General features: G+C 48.9%; 1 protein-coding gene across 1 annotated transcript in view; it reads right to left on the bottom strand.

Moving 5' to 3' along the window:
• The window catches only part of GALNT12 (polypeptide N-acetylgalactosaminyltransferase 12), a 76,744-nt gene extending 61,962 nt beyond the window's left edge, over positions 1-14,782 (bottom strand). The window contains exon 1 of the mRNA XM_006137085.3: positions 13,893-14,782. Within this exon, the coding sequence (XP_006137147.3) occupies positions 13,893-14,278 (386 nt within the window). The 5' untranslated portion in view covers positions 14,279-14,782. The remainder of the gene's footprint in view (positions 1-13,892) is intronic.
• Between the last annotated feature and the right edge of the window lie 6,599 nt (positions 14,783-21,381).

Here is a 21,381-nt window from a genome sequence, read left to right as displayed (position 1 = left end):
CATACAATGAGAAATTAAAGTTCTATTTTTACATGATCTGAGCAGCTGCATTTCAAGCTCTCTCCAGAAGGAAGAGTATTGAGGGTCCCTCACAGGAAGGAATTCCCAACTGCACCTTACTGAGTTTTCAATGGGGTTTCAATGGCATTTGGGCTGATGGTGGTGATATTAATCCAAGGTGTGGCAATCTGTAATGTTGGGGCGTTTTAACATAGATATAGGCAGGGTCTGAATCAATGTTGACATGACAGCCAGCTGGAATGGGAAAGAAAGAAGTGTGGTTATGTAAACACAGTTCACTCAGTTTGCTTTGGCCTGCTAGATAGTCAAGTCAATTGTTAGAATGGTGTTTTGCCCATTGTAACCAATTTGACTGTTGTGGGATCACAAACTGTGTTAACCCTAAATGCAGGAATTGGAAGATATGACCACCAATGCTTGCAGTTATTGGGCATGCAGAAGTCAGACTGTGTTTAACTCCATTCAAAGGAGAGAAACTGTCAGTGTAAAGAATCTTGGATGGACAGAGGCTCGATGGTTATAGATTAAGCTGGGGAGGAGGTGAGTCAGCAGGCTGCATCCTCTTCAGGCCTCAGTTGTCAGACTGGTTCAACCCGCTTCTCCCCACTGCTTCAATTATAGAGTTAAAGAAAGGCTTCATAAGGAGTCTCTTCTGTATGTAAATTTACTCCAGTGGTTGCTGAAATCTCTTGTGGCTGGTCTGTGCTCTGGGCTAAGAGCTGAAATGACTAGATTTGGCCCAGAGCCAAATCCACCACAAGCCAGCAGAAGATGTGACAAGCAGCATGAGCAGCCAATAGAGCAGTGACAGAAAGGCTCGAGGAGCAGCCAGCAGAGTGGTGGCAGCAAGGGGTGATGAATGGCCAGCGGAGCAGCGCCAGACAGCAGCGGGCAGATGGATGACAAGTGACCAGCAGAATGGGTGAGATGTCTCCTACCTCTTGCCCCTCCCATATATGAGGTGAACTCTGCAGATGCACCTCTGAACTCTGGTCTGCCCCTGACCAAGGGCAGCAACTGAGAATGGGGTGGAGAGAAGGAGAAGCAGCAAAGGAGCGGGGGGGGGGGGGGGATGAGAAGAGGAGGGGATACTTCAAAGTGGCAGTGCCACATGGAGTCTGGGGCCAGACCCCGGGTTCCATGCAGCTCTGCTACCCGGAAACGCCATATACAGCCCTGGGCCAACTGGGGCGTCCCCAGGCTGCACACGGCGTTTCAAAGCGACAGCACTGCATGGAGCCTGAGATCAGTTGGGGACTCCTTTGAAGTGTAGCAACAGCAAAATGCATCGACTATTCAATTAGTCAGTTACTCAATATTTAACATCCCTAATGTGAAGGGGACATTTACACTGCTGGACTTGAGAGCCTGAGAGAAAAAGGATGCTGCACAAACTACTTGAGCTGGGACATATACTAGTGGCTTTGGTTATGAACTTTGCTTGTGGAGTTTTCCCAAATTAATGCCATGTGACTTCTCTCCCTTTTTATTAAAAGTTTCTTTTCTACACTCAGAATCTGTGCTTGTGAGTGGGGAAGCATTGCCTCTGAGAAGTGCCATGGGGTTGTATGAATTTCTCAGGTTACTGGGTGGGGGCTTGAGCCAGTTCTGTGCTAGATGGATGGAGAGGAACCCCTAGATATTTAACCCGGCCCTGACTGCTGCCGGAGCTGCCTGGCAGAAGGGTTACACAAGTTTTTAGTGGAAAGATATTTTAAAGTTTTTTGTGGGCCCCCACTTTCTGCACTCAAAGTGCCAGAGTGGGGAAACAGCCCTGACAGGCCCATTAATACATTTTTAGTCATCCGGGAGTGGGAAGGGGAGAAAGCTGGGGTGGGTGGGTTATAGATTGTTGTAATAAGTCATAAATCCTGTCACTTCTCTGTCCAAGATTCTTAGAAGTTTTTTTCAAGAGGCAAAGGGATCACTTGTATCATGTGATGAGTTGCAGCTGGCCTGCCCAGTTCAGTGTACACCAACTGACTGATGTCTTCTAAATAAATATTTTAGAGAGTTTGTGCATCTGTCTGTGAGTTTGTCTGTCCATCTGTGAGTCTGTTTGTTCAAGAACTACTCCTAAACAGTAAGAGCTAGGGCCACCAAATTTGCTATGAAGCTTCCTCTTACCTTAACTTAAAGCAAAGTCAAAGTTTGGTTGTGCCAGAAAAATTGGTATTGTTTTCCATAACATGGAAAGGGAGGGGGCTGATCAGAGGGACAGCTATACTGCAGAGTGACCACTGGGGGCAGCCCCACCAGCAGGTGACAGATGGTGACAGAGCTGCCCACATTGTTGGCGTCCGGAACAGGTAAGTGCCTCTCACCCCAAACAGTGCTGGACAGGAGACGGAGCCCCCTGTCCATGAGCCCCACCATTGCAGCCCACCTCTGGGGACGTCCTAGGGCCTGGCAGCAAAGCCGTTCCACACCCAGGAGATGCCTCCTTACAAAGAGAGGCCAGAGCTGCGCACTGCGACCAGTCCCCCCACAGAAGAAATGTTCCCCAGAAGAGAGGCTGGGAATCACAGCCCACCTTCCTGTCAGAGAAGTGGTCGTCCCTCTGCCCAGGAGGGGACAGTTGGAGACTGATGCCAGCTGCAGAGGGTGGGGGACTGCTAGACGCTGCAGATGTCCTGCAGAGCCCTGCCCCCCAGGGTCCTCCACCCCCTGCCCTCAGTCCCCCCACACCAAACCCTGTGCCCTGAGTCCCCCAGCACCTCACCTCTGCCTTGAGCCTCCCCGGCACCAAAACCTGAGCCTCTCACTTCCTGCCCTCCCTCTAGCACCCTTCACCCCGTCCTGATTTCCCCCCAACCCTCACAGCCCCCTGCCCTCACTACTGAACCTCCACTGCTTACCCTGAGCCCCCACACTCTCAACCCCCTATCCTATCTTCCACACCACTACCCCCATCACTGGGTAAATCCTGTAATAATCTGTATATAATAGGTGGCATGTAAGATATACTTGGAAGACTAATAACTCAATGATCATTAATATTCTTGTGTGATATATGATGGGAAACAAGTCTGCCCTAGGAAAAAAAAGAATAAATCTCTTTTTCTTACTAGCCTGGTCATCAGACAAAGATTGAAGATCCATTTATAAACGAGATTTAAAAATGTATCAAGCAGTAAAGGAGACAGCATGAGGTCTACTCGTCTGATGGGAAGAGAAACTTTTTCTGGGCTATAAAAAACAATTAATTAGGTAACCATGTAACTGCTGAAAATTCTCAACGATTACACGGTTATATGCTGTGGGCATACTTATACTGCAGAGCCCACAGCACAGCTGACTCCCCAGTTACAGGGTGGCAGGCGGCTCCCTGGAAGCTGGTGTATGCCAGAAATCAACTTATAAGATGGCTCCCGGTGTGTGCCAGCTCCCACCTGCCTGCCCACTCCCAGTTTAAGAATCGGCTCCCCATGCAGACTGGCTCCCACCTGCCACTCTGTGCTGCTGCTTTTCATACAGGGGCAGCAATGTGGGAGGACAGCAGCCCCTGTCTGCAGGAGGCCCATGAGGCAGCAAGGGGGTGGGAACTGCATGTAGTTGTTTGGATTAACCAATAAGCCTAAAATTATCAGTTAATCATTTAAACGACTACACGCTAACATCCCTGCTCCATGGGTATTCCAGCTCCTGGCCCTGCTCCCATGGAGTTGGCTGCCATCCCGCACTGCTGACTCTGATACAGAGCCAGCAGTGCCGGGCTCCCTAGGAGAGGGCCCAAAAGCCCGCATGCAACCGTTAACGGTAACTGATAAACCCAGGCTTATCGGTTAACCCTTTAAACTGTTATACTATTACATCCCTACTATAAAGAGAGGGGGTAAGAACCTCAACTGATAAGCAACTGAATCCTCTGATTGATTATACAGTACATATGAGGAGTGAGGTGTTTTATGAAAGCCTACGACACTGGCAATTAATTTCACTGTGGAAGTGAATGAATTAATTCTAATTAAGTAATTATGAATACTCATTAATATTGTGCTTTACAGTTTGTGACCAAACAAAGAGAGAGTGGGATGTGAAATTCAGATTAACTTGCTAATCAAATAGATGATGCAATTTGCATCAACCATTCGATTGCTGAGAAGGGCGCCTCCATCCTTGAAGTGTAGCAACAGCCTCAAGGCTGTTGCTACACTTCAAAGGTGAAAGTGCTGTGTGGGAAGCACGAGGTCAGCAGGGAACTCAAGCAGTTCCCTGCTGGCCCTGTGCTCCCTGCGGCATTTCAAAGCAGCAGCACCGCATGGAGCCCGGGGTCAACTGGGGACTCAGAACCCATAGCTGACCCCGGGCTCCATGAAGCACTGCTGCTTTGAAACACTGCGTGCAACCCAGACCCAGCTTGGAGTCCAATCCCCAGGTGGCCCCAGGCTGCATGCAGTGTTTCAAAGTGGCAGACACTGGTCTCTAGAAACTACTGCTGCTTTGAAGCACCCCCTTCTCTCTCCTGCCCCCCACCTTGCTACCTCTTTTCTGATAGAGTCAGCAAGGAGGGGGAAGTGACTAGTCGTTCATATCCTTAAGACAGTGTTAGGTCTCTTCCAGAAAGGAGTGAAATTAAGCAAGGTGTGGCCAAGAACAATAGATGCCCCATTTACATTCCAATCAAGCAGAGGATTGGAAAGATTATAGGAAAAGAAGAACAGCATGATGTCATCCTGCCTCTTGAAACAAGTAATTAAACTTTGAGAGATAACAAGCAGAGTCAGAAAGCCATTTTGGCTTTTATCACAAAACAGATCAAAGTGCCAGAACTCTTGCAAGCTGAAAAAGACAGGTCCTTCAACCAATTGAGGGTCAGAAGTTGAAGTCTCTGTGAACGGAGGTGAGAAATCTGCTATGGGAAAGACCTTTCACTTAGGAAGCCAGCATTTTGTACTTCTGTAGAAAAAGACCCTGACCGAGGGAAAGTCAGCCACGATGAGATGAAGAATACTAGGGAAGAGAAACTGTCTTCAACAAAATATGTACCTTGCAAGATTTAAGGTTTACATTTTTAGAAGTGTGTTTGTATTTTGTTTGTAACCCTTTCTAACTTTACCACTTTTACTTGGCTTCATTTAACCTTGGTCCTATTGTTAATAAATTGATTTATTTAATAAACCAAGTCAGTGCTGTGTTGAAGGGAATCCATTAAATTAATAAGCTCTAATGTGGTTTTAGACTCTTTAAACAAACCAAGCTTATTATTTCTTGGAGTGGTCCAGGAGGGGGCTGGACACTTCAAGAGCAGATGGTTTTGGGAAACGTCAGGACTTGTAGTATGCTGAGAGTCACCCTGCATATAGAAACCAAGACTGATGGAAGCCAAGGTGGGGCTTTTGTGCTGTAGGTACACTGCTGGAGCCAGAGTTCCTGATCCAGGGCTATACAGCACTAAGGGTATGATCAGCATGTTTGTCCACTGGCATCGAGGAGTAGAAGCCACTGCAATAGGGTATCTGAGGTACTAAGAATTACAGAACAGACAGTGACACCACCCTTCAGTGGTCTGAACTGTATCCCTAGAATGTGATACCAGGATAGGGCTGAGGATTCAGACAGGCCAGATTACCTGAATACACCCACTGTGATGAGAGCAGATCGACAACTCTGGAGATGAGACAAACACCACCTCAGGGTCAGGATAAACTGATCTGACCAAAACCAGTATGAAGCAGCTCCCTGAAAACATAATCTAAAATGCTGATGACTGGATGACAAGGGAAACAATCTAGAGAAAAACACTCATTAAGAAATAATTGATTACAATATTGTGGATAAATCTCTGTAACATTTCCATATAACCATGTATCATTCTCATATAACTTTGTATTAAGAGATTTTATATACAGGCAGTCCCCGGGTTACGCGGATCTGACTTATGTCGGATCGGTACTTACGAACGGGGCTTTGCACATTGGACAAATGTCTCAGACACTTCGCCAAAGGATCAATGCCCACAAAACAGATATTAGACAGGATCACAAAGAAAAAACAGTTTCTTGCCATTTCAACCAGAAAGGACACTGTCTCAACGACTTAATTACCTGCATCCTGCTCCAGAAGCCTTTTAAATCTGCACTTGAAAGGGAATCCTCTGAACTGTCATTCATGCTAAAATTCGACACCCTACGTGTTGGTCTCAACAAAGACACCAACTATCTTACCCATTACAAAGATAGCTTCCCCAATAATCACCTCTAATACCATTAGCTCACAGACATTTACCTTCCTTCCCCGCCTCCCCCCAACCCCCCGCATCCCCCTTCTGTTCTGAAATGTGATTTGTCCTTTTCATATGTGTTCACTTTTTTTTAATTGTATCCTTTGGTATATATGGTTGTGACTATTTTCTTCCACTACTTGATCTGAGGAAGTGGGTCTGGCCCACGAAAGCTCATCATCTAATAAACCATCTTGTTAGTCTTTAAAGTGCTACATAGTCCTGTATTTTATTTCAATACCTGTGAAGTGAGCCTTGGGAGTCGAGCAGCATGTGCCTGTCCTTTGAAGGACTCTCTTTGAAGCAGCATTAAAAAAGGTGAGGTGATGACTAACTTGCTGCCTGAGAGGGATAAATATGAGGCATCTTGCAGAGGGACTCCGGGTTTTCGTCTCCTCTTGTCAACATGGGAGCATCGATCCCGATCGGCAGAAGCCTGGCTCCACCCCACCCTCATCTAACTCACCTGGCCAGTGCAGTTAGGAGGAGCAACTATTCGTTACAAGAAGACAGAGTGTGCTTGTGTGTGTGTGTGTGTGTGTGTGTGTGTGTGTGTGTGTATACATGAGTGTAATGTATCAGATGCATATGATAAGTATTGTTTGATCTATGTATGTTCAATAAATGTGGCGTGTTGCCTTATCCCCCTAAAAAGATCCCAGGTGCTTCTTTTAAGTACAACAATATGCTTGTGCAAAACCCATATAGCTGAATGGGAGCAAACGACTATAAAAATGGGTTGTTTTGCTTTGGTTCTGTGGATTTGTCCTGTCAGAAGCCTCAGCGCATGAGATCGTGGCCAACAGAGCCTGGCTCTCCCTTCACTAAGTGGCCCTAGGTTGGTTCGAGCCTCAGTGCCCACGCACTATAACATCACTGGTGGAACTGTATGTGACTCTATGTGTCTGTCTAAATGCATGTGATTCTTGCATTGTACTCTCAATAAACTTGGCATATTGCCTTATCCCTTGAAAAAGATCCAGTTTTGCTTCTTATAAGCCTAATAGTATCATTCCCCCACTGCTGGAATCCTGTCTGTCTTATAGTGACAGTAGACTGTGCTCTCTCTTTGAAGGCGCATGCATGGAGAAGACAGAAAGCCAGGTTATCATATGGAATAACATACTCAAAGTTTGCAATTCCAGAATGTCTCAGAGGGGTAGCGTTTTAGTCTGTAACTTTAAAAGCAACAAGTAGTCCTGTGGCACCTTAGCGACTAACAAAAATAAATATACTGTCATGAACTTTTGTGGGCAAAACTCACTTCCTCAGACAATAAGGTGCTGCAGGACTATTTGCTGTTTTTTAAGCTTTTTCAGTTACAGACTAACATGGCTACTCCTCTGAAACTTCCTCAGATGTGCAGCTTCTGGATACCAATGCCTATCCACAAGAAGATATTTGTATCTGCACAGGGTTCTAAGAATAAACAGCATTTTGGGGTATATTCTTCTCTATTTCTGAGCAGTTTGTCCTGCATTTGGCGTTCTCAATTGTGATCCATGAAGGCACGGTTACAGGCCCATGCCGCCTGCCCCCAACTCCACCATGGGCTCAGGGTTTTGGCCCCATGGGGCACCAAGGCTCACAGACATGCTAAAAGACATACTGAAGAAGGGATCTAGGGGTCATAGTGGACCACAAGCTAAATATGAGTCAACAGTGTGTTGCAAAAAAAGCAAAAATGATTCTGAGATGCATTAACAGGAGTGTTGTGAGCCTGACAAGAAAATAACAGAACACCACTGGCCATCACTGGATAAAACCTCTCCAACGCATCATCAGTGATCTACAACCCATCCTGGACAATGATCCCTCGCTTTCACAGACCTTGGGAGGCAGGCTAGTCCTTGCCTACAGACAGCCCTCCAAACGGAAGCAAATTCTCACCAGCAACTATACACCCCACCACAGTAACTCTAACTCAGGAACCAATCCCTGCAACAAACCTTGGTGCCAACTCTGCCCATATATGTACACCAGCGACACAATCACAGGACCTAACTACATCAGCCACGCCATCATGGGATCATTCACCTGCACATCTACCAATGTAATATACGCCATCATGTGCCACCAATGCCCATCTGCCATATACATTGGCCAAACTGGACAGTCCCTATGTAAAAGAAAAAACAGACACAAATCAGATGTCAGGAATGGTAACATACAAAAACCTGGAGGAGAACACTTCAGTCTCCCTGGACACACAGTAGCAGATTTAAAAGTAGCCATCCTGCAACAACAAAAAATTCAAAAACAGACTTAAAAGAGAAACTGAAGAGCTGCAATTCATTTCCAAATTTGACACTATCAATATAGGATTAAACAAAGACTGTGAATGGCTAGCCAACTACAAAAGCAGTTTCTCCTCTCTTGGTGTTCACATCTTCACATCAGCTGCTAGAAGCAGGCTACATCCTCCCTGACTGTATTGACCTTGTTATCTCTGACCTTCCTCTTGATTGGTACTCCTTTCTTTTCATGTGCCTGTATATTTATAACTGCCTCTGGAATTTCCACTACATGCATCTGACGAAGTGGGTCTTTGCCCATGAAAGCTTATGCTCCAATAAATCTGTTAATTTATAAAGTGCCACAGGACTTCTCGTTGGTTTAGATGGTACTTAGTCCTGCCATGAGGGCAGGGGCCTGGACTCGATGACCTCTCAAGGTCCTTTCCAGTTCTAGTGTTCTATGATTCTGAAACCAGCTTGCGCCCTCCCCACTCCATGGGCTGCAAATTCCCAGCTAAGAACTGCTTTAGACAAAAAACATCCTATCTCGATTTTAAAATTGCCAGGGATACAGAATCCACCACAACCCTTGCTAAACATAAACTGTTCCAATTTTACCCTCCATGCTAAAAATGTATGTAGTATTTGCAGTCTGAATTTGTGCTTTAATTTACAGCCTTTGGATTATGTCATCTTTCTCTACTACACTGAAAAACCCATTGTTAAATAGTTCTCTGCTAGACTTAAGAGCCCATGCAGGAAATCAAGACACTCAACCTTCTTTTCATTCAATTAAATAGATTGACCTCCTGGGGTATGTCTAGACTACATGCCTCTGTCGCCAGAGGCATGTAAATTAGACTACCCGACATAGTCAATGAAGCCGGAATTTAAATATCCCCAGCTTCATTAAAATAAAAATGGACGCCGCGCTGTGCCGGCTCAGCTGATCGTCAGCATAGCACAGCAGTCAAGACGCAGACTGGTCGACAGGGGAAGCCTTTGTTGACTGCTCCCTTATGTCTCGTGAAACGAGGTTTCCAGGAGCGATTGACAAAGGCATTTCCTGTCAACCAATGTGCGTCTTGACTACTGCACAGTGCCGATGATCAGCTGAGCCGGCACAGCGTGGTGGCCATTTTTATTTTAATGAAGCTGGGGATATTTAAATTCTGGCTTCATTGACTGTGTCGGTGTAGCCAGACACAAAAACCCCATCTTGTTTTTCCACGAGCCCCATCTTGTTTCCCCCCCACCCCCAGAGAGCAAGAGAAAGGCAGTCAGCCTTTGATGCCCTGGGAACACAGGTTTGCTGCCTGTCCCTGACTCTACCATAAACAGAAACCAGACAGTAAATGGGCTAGCTGATGACCCGGGACCTCCCGTCGCCCTGATGGCTAGTACCAGTAATTGACACGCCTGCACTGTCCCAGGAGAGGAATCTTCGCCCATCACATACCAGAGGTGCCCATTGTCTGCATTTTCCCAGGTGTAAATTATGCTTTGCACCCTTCGTGGGAAACTTGGCATTCAAAGCCATTTTTCCTAATTGGCCACTTGAAACCAGGAAGAAGCCTACATGACCCAAGGGGTATAAAAAGAGGTTCAGCCGCCCACCCCATTTGAGCTCCAATCATCTATACCTGCTGGCAGGTATTGATTGTCTCCCGAGGTCTGTGGGACGCCCAACCTCGCCCTACTTCTTCCCGAGGGATTGAGAGAAAGACGCTGGCCACGCCAAGTCTGGAACGCAGGGGTGAGAATATATACCTGCTATGTGTCTATTTTGCATGCATTTAATAAGAGCTCAGAGAACCAAAGGGTTTCATGGTACCTGTAAGTCTTATTAGTGTAATTTCTGTCCTGTCCTTTGTAGTGTCTGTGTTATCTGTAACACAGTAGTAGCATTTAACAACTAAGTTTACCCTGTAACAATAAATAGTAACTGTTTAAGCTTTAACCTGACTCCTTCAGTTGCTGTAACAGAACCAAGCACAATTTAAAAGAACTTCAGCCGGTCATAAGGGACTTACTGCCCTGACCGTCGGCTGACAGTCGGGTAGTCTAATTTACATGCCTCTGGCAACAAAGGCATGTAGTCTAGACATACCCTTTGATTCCATCGCCATACACGATATTTTATAATACTTTAATCATTCCTACAGCTCTTCTCTCAACCCTCTCCAGTTTATCAACATCCTTCTTGACCTGTGGACACCAGACCTGGACACAATATCCCAGTAGCAACTGCACAGGTGCACAACACAGAAGTAAAATATTCTTTCTGCTCTTACTCAAGATTCCCTATTTACGTAATCAAGGATGTATCACAATCCTTTTGGTCACAGCATTTCACTGGGAGTTCCCTTTCAGCTAATTAACTATCACAATCCTCAATCTTTTTCCAGCATCCCTGCTTCCCAAGATAAAATTTCCCAGCTTACATTCTTTGTTCCTTGATATATACATGTGTATTTTAGCAGAATTAAAAACACATATTATTTGCTTGTGTCCAGTTTACCAAGCAATCCAAATCACCAGTCTCCTTCATCAATTTAGTGGTCTGTTATCTGCAAACTTTATCAGTAATGATCTTCCATAGTGCAAGCCAGCGGTTCTCAAACTTCATTCCACCATGGCCACCTTCTGACTCCAAAAATTACTATTGGAGCCCAAGAGAGGGTCTGAAGCCTGAGCCCATGTGAGACCTGCTGTCCCGCGCAGGGGGCCTGTAACCTGAGTTCCATCATCCAGGACTGAAGCCAAAGTCTGCTTAGCCCACCACCCAGGCTAAAGCTCTCGGAATTTGGACCTTAGCAGTAAGGCTCAGGTTTTGGCTTTGGCCCCCTGCCAGTCTAATGCCAGCCCTGTTGACTCCATTAAAAAGGGCTGAATCCCGTTTTGGGATCCTGACCCACAATTTGAGAACGGCTGGTATAGGCCATAGGCTGCATACTGGAGGCCAGAAGAGAGCAGCCTCCCCGAACCTCACACCGCTGGAGAAGGGCAGTGGCAGATTCAGAACACCCTGAAAAATCTCAACCTGCCACAGGCCTAGGGCTACAGGAGCTCTTGCTTCGGGCAGTGGAGGAGGAGAAGTGAGGGAAGGCCGTGGGGGAAGGGACAGAGTAAAGAACTCCACTGCGGACCCAGCCAAGGCTGAGAGCTCAACCCCTATCAGGGCCAAACTTTCAGTCCCCCTCCCCTGTGCTCCCAATCGAGCAATCAGTCCTCCCCTCTCCCACTTCATCCAGAGCCAGAGGGAGAGGCTGTGAGCAGCACGTGGGATGGGGCCTCATCTGGAAGAGGCGGGCAGGGGGCTAGCCTCCCCTAGGCCAGCAGTTTCTAAATGCTGGTCCATGGCCCGCTGCCAGGCCATGCACCTCTCACTGCCAGTCAGTGGTGACTCTGGGGGCTGCGGTTGGGGTACACCGCTTCTGCCACGGCTCAAACTGAGTGATTGGGCAACAAAATGGCAAATGAAATTTAATGTGTAAAGTAATGCACGTTGGACAAAATAATCCCAACTATACATAGAGTATGATGGGGGCTAATTTGGCTACGACAAATAAGGAAAGAGATCTTGGAGTTATCGTGGATAGTTCCCTGAAAACTTCCACACAGTGTGCAGTGGCAGTCAAAAAGGCAAATAGGATGTTAGGAATTATTAAGAAAGGGATAGAAAATAAGACACAGAATATCTTACTGCCCCTGTAAAACTATGGTACGCCCACATCTTGAATACTGTGTACAAATGTGGTCTCCTCACCTCAAAAAAGATATTTTGGCCTTAGAAAGGGTTCAGAAAAGGGCAACTAAAATGATTAGGGGTTTGGAACGGGTCTCATATGAGAAGAGGTTAAAGCGACTGGGCCTTTTCAGTTTAGAAAAGAGGAGACTGAGAGGGGATATGATAGAGGTATATAAAATCATGAGTGGTGTGGAGAGGGTGAATAAAGAAAAGTTATTTATTAGTTCCCATAATAGAAGAACTAGAGGACACCAAATGAAATTAATGGGTAGCAGGTTTAAAACTAATAAAAGAAAGTTCTTCACGCAGCGCGTAGTCAACCTGTGGAACTCCTTGCCAGAGGAGGCTGTGAAGGCTAGGACTATAACAGAGTTTAAAGAGAAGCTAGATAATTTCATGGAGGTTGGGTCCATAAAAGGCTATTAGCCAGGGGATAGAAATGGTGTCCCTGGCCTCTGTTTGTCAGAGGCTGGAGATGGATGGCAGGAGACAAATCGCATGATCATTGTCTTCTGTCCACCCCCTCCGGGGCACCTGGTGCTGACCACTGTCGGCAGACAGACTACTGGGCTAGATGGACCTTTGGTCTGGCTCGGGACGGCCATTCTTATGTTCTAATTCTTTCCTGTAGAGACTGTCCAGTTTGGCCAATATACATGGCAGTGGGGCATTGTTAGCATAGATCCATTAGTGGATGTGCAGTTTTAATGAGCCTCTGATTTGGTGGCTGATGTGGTTGGGTCCAGTGATGAAATTGCTAGTGTAGATGTGTGGGCAGAGTTGGCACTGGGGCTGATTGCAGGGGTGAGTTCCTGGATGATTATGATGGTGTGCTGTGGGGTTACTGGAAAGAATTTTTTTGAGGTTAGGGGGTTGTCTGTAGGTAAGGATTGACCTTTCCCCCAAGGCCTCAAAGTGAGGGGACATTTTCCAGGATAGGCTGTAAATTGTTGATAATTCATTGGAGGAGTTTAAGTTGTGGCCTCTTTGAGAACAGATCCAAATAGTTATGCATCCACCTTATAGTAACCTCAACTAGGTTGTATTTCTTTAGTTTATTTATACAATATGTCCACCAGTTATAGGGCTTAAGGAATGGGTCTTTCGTTTTTTAAAACCTTTTAAAACTATATGCAGTGTTATTACAGGACAAAAAGTCTACACATCACCAATGAAGGATTGGCAATTAAACTCAAGGGCTAACTTTGCTCAGAAAGCAGACTGCTGTCAGCTAGTACCAATATACTGGCACCCAGACTGTTTCTAATCTAACTGACTATATTAATATTTGAAGACCAATTCCATGTATAGCACCAAGGGGCAAAACCAACCGATGTGTTAGCCGTACACCCTTCAAGCCACAAAAAGGCAAGACCTGCTCAGTTCAGTCAATCACCCAGGGCGAATACTACGACTGAACAATCCGCCGGGCCGGGATCGCTGGCAGGCCCAGGAGGGCTCAGCCCCACTCCTGGGAATCTCGGTGCGTTTTCGAGCGGAGCTGAAGGGACTGGCCGCAGCGGGGAGCCTGCGTAGGCTGGGGACGGCCACGCCGACGAGAAGGGAATCCTCCCGGGGAGGGAGGCGGGGAAGCAGGTGGCAGCTGGGCGCACGAGGGAGCGAGTGCCCGGCGGGGCGCGGACGGGCGCCGGGTACTCACAGCGGGTGCCAGCGCTCGGGCAGGCGGCGGTGCAGGGAGATGCGGTCGCTCAGGTAGATGTTGATCTGGTGCTGCTGGATACTCGCTTCCTGGAGGCTCTTCTCGGCCGGGCTCAGCTCCAGCCGCACCGCCTGGCCCAGCTCGCCCAGCGCCCCGGGGTCCAGGGGCGGCTTCTCGTACACGGGTCTCCGCAGGCGCTCGGGGTCCGCGGGCAGCGGTGGCTGGGGGGCTCCGCGGGCGGGACGCGCGGCTTCGTTCTCCGAGGGGACGCGGCGCCACACTAGGAAACCCAGCGCCGCCAGCAGCCCCAGGGCCAGTAGCGCCCCTCCTCCCCGGGGGAGCCTGCCCCGCCGGCCCCACCACTTGCGGCCAGTCAGCCCCGCCATCCCCGCGCGTGGAGCGCGGCCCGGGAACTTTGCAAAGTTTCACGCAGCTGCAGGAGCGACACAACTCCCCGAGAGCGGGCGCCAAACCTCCCCCTCCAGGAAACCCGGCCGGATCCTCCGCCAGCGGCTCCTCCCTTCTCCCCGCCCCATCGCCAGCGAGACCTGTAGAGCAGAGCCGGACCGAGCAGCCTAAGGAAGCCTCAGCCTAGCAAGAGAAACCCAGCCGCCGCCTGCCTGTAGTTACCAGGCACAGACTTTGCCCTGAACTCCCCAAAGGGCAGTTGGGCGTGGCTGCTGCCCTGCTCAGCTTGTGCGTCTGCTCCGGGGGGGGGGGGGGGGGCTCTTCCCGGGCTCCCACACCCGCGGCTGAAACCTCTCCCCAAATGCAAACAAATCACCACTGCTCGTGGACAGGAAAAGGCCCTCGGATTGGAAATGCCGGGCAGGAAGGAGCTCAACACCTGAAGCATCTGCCCTTGAGGGAGCTTCAGAAAAACAGAAAGAGCTCCTCACAGCTCCTAGGATCCCGTCCCCCTTGCACTCAGTGAGTGACCACGCCTCCCGGTGTGGTCAGGCCGGTCCCTTTTTAAGCTCTGTCCCAGTCATCCCGACAAAGGCCCACTTGTATTTACAAAGAAAAAAAAGTAGGCTGAAGAGAGGAGGCATATGGCGAGGGGGTCAGTGGAGATGCCCGACAGGATGCTGGGCTGGAGAGGGGAGGAGGAAGGGCACAAATATCGCTGGGACTGGGAGGCCACTGCTTTCATTATTGGAAGAAGAAAGAGGCCACTGCTTTCATTATTGGAAGAATCCCTGACAATTGGAGGGGAAAAAGACACTGTCACTCTTAAGTGTGGGTACAGCAATGGCATAGGAATGAATACACAAGAGCTCCCTTTCCTCCTTCCGAATGTGTCTCTGGAGTGCCTTAAATCCCTGCTGTCCCCAAACACACAAACTAAGGCCAGTAGGTGAAAATAACATTTGATATAGCGTTTACTGTGCAGCAACAGTATTTGTGATCATAGGTTTTCTTTGTAGGTTCTCTAGGATATAGAGCTTGCAGCCAGCTTCAGCTACTCATCATAGGTTCCCCTGGCTTCAACTCCTGCACTATACTCTAGCCCAGTGGTTCTCAAACTTTTTGGGCTCCAGAGCCCTTTATACGTGTAAAATTGACTGTATGTGTTGTACTTATGAGGTGCCCCAGTGGTCCACTGATTGTATGTGTTGTATCTATCGATGTTTCCAGTTTGTCAATCTTGCGGAGCCCCTGGAGATGTCTTGAGGAGCCCTGGGGCTCTGCGGAGCATAATTTGAGAAACACTTGCCTAGCCAGCCCTGCTTACCAACCTCAACCCTTCTTTGCAGCTGGACTCCACCTTTGTAGCCCACATCCCTCTGCTTCTTTTGCTTACAAAGTGCTGCACTTTTCTTAGCAGTATTAAGACAGAATAACTTTGCAAATGCATGAAATGAGCAGCAGTCAGATATGATTCTCTAACAAAAAAGAATGTGAGATCACTTTTATTGTTTTGCTAGTGCAAGTTCGATGAAGTTATCATACATATTGTTTTTGGTATTAGTTGGAGATGGAAGTGAAAACCTTATGGTGTGTTGGAGTAAGTTAACTACAGTGTAGACAGCATGAAGGTGGAAATGAATGCTCAAATCTTTCCACTTATTTCTTTTCTTTTAAAATTTTGTGTGAATGGGGTGTGTGTTGATGCAGCCTTCCCTGTCGATAAACATTAACAAAAAAGTATTACAACAAAACCACAGTTTCATTAGAAAATAGTGTGTGGGATGACAGAATTGAAGGGATCATCAAAGCTCTGTTATAATGAAAAAACAACTTTGATTTACACAAATTCCAGTGGAGATATAGATGACTCACATACTACATTCAGGGTAACAATTTGATAGATTTGTCCAGGACTGGGAGTCTATTCAAAGTTACACAATTTCAAATACCACAGGGTTACAGCAGCTGACATATTCCTACCAGTAGCCCAAAGACTTTGATATATTATGTATGCTATGAGCCAGCAATGGAATAGGATGTTAAGTGACAGAATTAATGAAGAAGTACAAAAAAGGATAACAGTTGCCAAAAAACTTGATGGTATTCCAGGGTTGACAGCTCTGCTGCAGGGAACCTGCAAGCTGCTGGACACTCCAGGCTGCTAGGTTTTCTTGCTATCCAACCTGGGGATGAATTGGGATTGTGCAGTAAAGGAGGCTGTTGTCTATGACACGTCCCTCATTTATTGCAGAATTGAGAGGTGTGTACTACTATTTGTGTGTACTGGGACAGCCAAGTCTAGGCCTGCCCAAAGTCAGAGCCCTCCTCTGCCCCCTCAACCAAGAGGGAGGAGCCATTGGATCCAGGCCAAGTGAGTACTGGGGACAACAAATGAAAAAAAACAAGGGACAGGAGGTAAAGCTAAAGATTGAAATTCTGTGATTCAGAATGATACACTGAGCAAAGAAAACACCTGCAGTGCCCACCGTTTTTCATAGATGTCTAAGGCCAGGTCTACACTGGTGGAGAAAATCAATGTAAGATAATGATAATTATGTAGTTGAAGTCAATGTATCTTACACTGATTTTCTTGGGTGGCCCCGTAGCAGGAGATTGATGGGAAAAATGCTCCTGTTGACTTTCCTTACTCCATGCAACTGCAAGGAGCATCGTGGACGACAGGGATGCCGTCAATGTTCAATTTAGTGGGTCTTTATTAGACCCACTCAATTGAATGCTGGAAGATTGACTGCCACAACCTCAATCTGCAGCAGTGAAGACAAGCCCTTAGGAATCAGGGAACACCATCAGAGGAACTCTGTACGTGTGATAGAATGAGGGACCAAAAATAGCACAACACTTTCAGAACACCACCTCCATCTAGCTTCCTCCTGGATGGCCATCTTGGGCACGTCCAGAAGGGTGTTGACAAGGAGGTCTGGCAACTTTGTGGTGCCACAAAAAAGAGCTGTATAAATGGAGAAGTGCAGGGAGAAATGCAGCCAATACAGGCAGTCCCCGGGTTACGTACAAGATAGGGACTGTAGGTTTGTTCTTAAGTTGAATCTGTATGTAAGTCGGAACTGGCGTCAGCCGCTGCTGAAACTGACCGCCAATTCTGACTTACATACAGAATCAACTTAAGAACCCCAAGCGTCCCCAAGTCAGCTGCTGCTGAAACTGATCAGCAGCTGATTCCAGGAAGCCCGGGGCAGAGCAACTCTGCCTCGGGCTTCCTGTAGTCAGCGCTGGTCAGTTTCAGCAGCGGCTAAATCAGGACGCCTGGGGCAGAGCAGCTGGGGTGCTGCTGGCTTAGTCCAGTAGCGCCCAGAGCGGCGCTGCGGGACCAACCGGCAGCGCCCCAGCTGCTCTGCCACAGGCGTCCAGAGAAAAGCCTAGTCTGCTGGGGGGGGGGGCGTACTAGCTGCGCCCCCCCCCCACCCCAGCAGACCAGGAAGACGCGGGCGGTGGACCGAGACGCACCGCGGTCCCGCCGCCTGGGTCCTCCGCGGCTTTGCTCCCCGTCTCCCTGGTCTGCTGGAGACCAGCAGACCAGGGAGACGGGGAGCAAAGCCTCTGAGGACGCCGGCAGCGGGACAGCCGCGGGGCGTCTGGGCTGTCCCGCTGCTGGTTTTCCCCGCGGCTATGCAAAGTCTGGGGAAGCCGGCAGCAGAGCAGCCCAAGCGCGCCTGGGCTGCCTCGCTGCCCGAGCCCCCCCACGGCTTTGCTCAGCCTGGGGGGGGGGGCTTGGGCAGCGGGGGGGGGGGGCTCGGGCAGCGGCTTTGCTCAGCCTGGGCTGCATCGCTGCATCGTTTCTGGCTTCCCCGAGGCTTTGCAAAGCCGCGGGGGGGGGGGGGGGGTGTGAGGGCAGCGGCTTTGCTCCGCGTCTTCCTGGTCTGCAGACCAGGGAGACGCGGAGCAGCTTTTCTCGCCTGGAGTACACGGGCGGCAGAACCGCGAGGTCCCGCAGTCCGTGTACTCCGGGGCAGCCCCGTTCGTAACTGCGGATCCGACGTAAGTCGGATCCGCGTAAGTCGGGGACTGCCTGTACTTCAGTGAGAAGTTCAGGAGGAGCTTGTAAAGGTTCTTCAGCCTGCTGCACTCTACATCAAAGTGTGTCAGGATGTCCCATGCACTGCAGAAAGTACAGCTGTCAGGGGAGTTCATGAACTGTGCCAAGTATACTCCTGTGATTACAGCTCCATGGAGGAGCTGCCAACTAATATCCTCAGCAGGCTGAGGATTCCCAGGGTGTGTCTAGACTACATGCCTCCGTCGACAGAGGCATGTAGATTAGCCAGATCGGCAGAGGGAAATGAAGCCGCGATTAAAATAATCGCGGCTTCAATTAAATTTAAATGGCTGCCCCGCTCTGCCGATCAGCTGTTTCTCGGCAGATCGGGGCAGTCTGGACGCGCCGCGCCAACAAAGAAGCCTTTCTTGATCAGCACAGGTAACGAGGCATACATGTGCTGATCAAGAAAGGCTTCTTTGTCGGCGCGTCACGTCCAGACTGCCCCGATCTGCCGACAAACAGCTGATCGGCAGAGCGGGGCAGCCATTTAAATTTAAATGAAGCCGCGATTATTTTAATCGCGGCTTCATTTCCCTCTGCCGATCTGGCTAATCTACATGCCTCCGTCGACGGAGGCATGTGGTCTAGACACACCCCCAGAGTGGAGTACAGACTAGCCCACCAGGGCTCCCCACTCTCCTTAGGTTGCAGCAGCTCCCACCACTTGGTCTTGGGGCAGGACATGAAGATGAGTATAAGCTTGTGCAGATGTTTTCTGGGTGCAGCTCAGAAACAGACTGGGTGGCTACAGTGCCAGACTGAGCTGTAGTTGCGCCCTGGGCAGCGGGCGCGCAGCTCATGTACGGCCCTGCCCCCAAGGTGCACGGCGCCCCTTACCACTTGCATCAGGTGCCCCCCATAGGTTGGCGCCCTGAGCATCTGCCCAGCTAGCCCCCCCTTAATCTGGCCCTGGCTGGCTATCAGTCAGCTGTTTCAGGTGTCAGAGGTGAGTTGGTGAGTTTCAGGAGTAACGGGGATGAGGAGACCTACTCAGGACCTGATGAAGAAAATCAAGAGAAAGGGAACATAAGACTGCTCACCTCCTGGAACACATGACTGGGAATGTGCAATTTGGACAGTCCTTGACGCTGGCTGAGCACCATAGGGTCCACCCACTTTCTCTAATCAAGAGTCCAGGAGGTTTCTAATTAAGATGACACCAGCCAGGATCATCCTCTAGTGCACCAAAGTGGACTCTACCACCTGCACACAAAGGTGAAGGTTGTGTGACAGGGCTTCTGTGAGAAGATTGTCTCCCTCAGTGGCTAAGTACCTAGTCACTGAAACTAGTTTCCAGGTCCTAAGGAGGTCCTGGTAAAAGACTGGCAGCTCAAAGAAGTCCCATGGGAGATTTCTTAGGTGATGATAAAAGAGCCGCAAGTCATACTGAGGGTGTCACAAGGAGAAACATACCAATATATGCTATGCTCGACTACGTGCGATGTAAAGGAGTCTCTGAAGGCAGAGGGTGTGGACCTGGTTGCAGATGCATGCCAGAAGATATGCTTTTTAACCCCTCCTCCCCTTTTCACCAAGGTGTAGAACAGTGGTCCCCAACCTTTAGAGGTTCCCGGGCGTCTGAGGGCGGAGCCACTCACGCGCCGGGCGCTGGGGAGCCACGGGTCCAGGGGCACGCCGGGGCGGGGATGCCCTTGCACCCGGCGCTGGCATGTGCCCCAGGGCCGGGGCCGGCGCCACCGCCCGAGCCGCGCGCCTGGGGCCGTCGCCTCCAGTGTGCTGCGCGCCAGGGGCGGGGCCGGCCCAGGTTGTCGGCGGGCACGCACAAATGCCCCGGCGGGCGCCATAGCGCCCGCGGGCACCGTGTTGGGGATCACTGGTGTAGAATAAACAGAAGCCACAGTCAGTCTTCCAAAGGAGTTGGCTATAAGATTGAACAGCAGACCAGGTCTAATGGTTGTCAAGGGCATAGAGCTCTTCCTGCTCCTCCTGACATTCTCTGAAGAGAGATGGATCCCTGGGTTGAACAACTGGGTGCCGCATTCACCAAACCTTTCACTGCAGGTGCCCTATCACTGTATGCCTCCTCTAGCTGGACCCCGAAGTGTAGTCACTGCAGAAGAGCTGAGATATGTAGATGTCTTCCCCACATCCCACTCCCACTGAGCCAAAGGAAAGGTATGTCTGTGTCTTTGCATGGCCAGCCAAAACACCTGGAAGGACTTTGCAAAGCCAACATCCTCCAACAAGCTGTTACTGAAATTCCAGTAGGCTAGCTCCAGTCACTGAGGTGTCAATGGGGTCCATCATGGCCACAAGATAGTGATCCAAGAATGGGGCTGGCCTGAAGTTGGAGAAGTGGTCCTTCAGATTGTTAAATCAAGAGAGATAAATGCAGTCCATCTGTGAATGGCATGGCTGAGCTCCTTCACCCAGACATAAGTACTTTTAAATGCAGTCTGTAGCTAAGAGTATGGTACATGCTACCGCTACTGGTGTCTAGTGTAGATATAGCCCCTGGCTGGATGAGTTAGATGAAATGGTGATATAAAATTGTGTATCAGCACTTTAGAGAAAATACTGCAGCCCATATCTTCTTACTAACGCTGCCAACAGCCCCCCCTCTGTAAACATTGATGAAGAAAGGTAATAAGACAAACCCTATGTAACTTCACAAACAAGTCCCCTCACAGAGCAGGAACAGTTTCTGACCACTACAGTTTGAAAAAGCTCCACACAAAAGAAATGAAGTTCCTCTAAGACACTCTGTGGCTCACAGCAGTTGAAGTCAACATCAGAGGTGAAAGCAAGTGGGTGCATCATTATGCACAGTGCCAGCAAGAGCTGGCTGAGCTGTGGCAAAAGCTTGCAGGGACTTGTGTTACAATAGGACAGTACCTATAAATAATTTTAAGTTACTTTCACCTCTGGTCAACATCTTGTAATTAACAGACAATTAATATCAGCATGGACACCTGATCATCATCCATTTTCAGAAATGGATCATTTACCATTGCAAACAGCGGTGTCACTTTTTGCACCCAT

The sequence above is a fragment of the Pelodiscus sinensis genome, chromosome 2 (genome assembly GCF_052426305.1).
Source record: "Pelodiscus sinensis isolate ZL-2025 chromosome 2, ASM5242630v1, whole genome shotgun sequence".
Taxonomy (NCBI): Eukaryota; Metazoa; Chordata; order Testudines; family Trionychidae; genus Pelodiscus; species Pelodiscus sinensis.
Note: the sequence above shows the minus strand (reverse complement) of the source record. Positions and strands in the feature narration are given on the sequence as shown.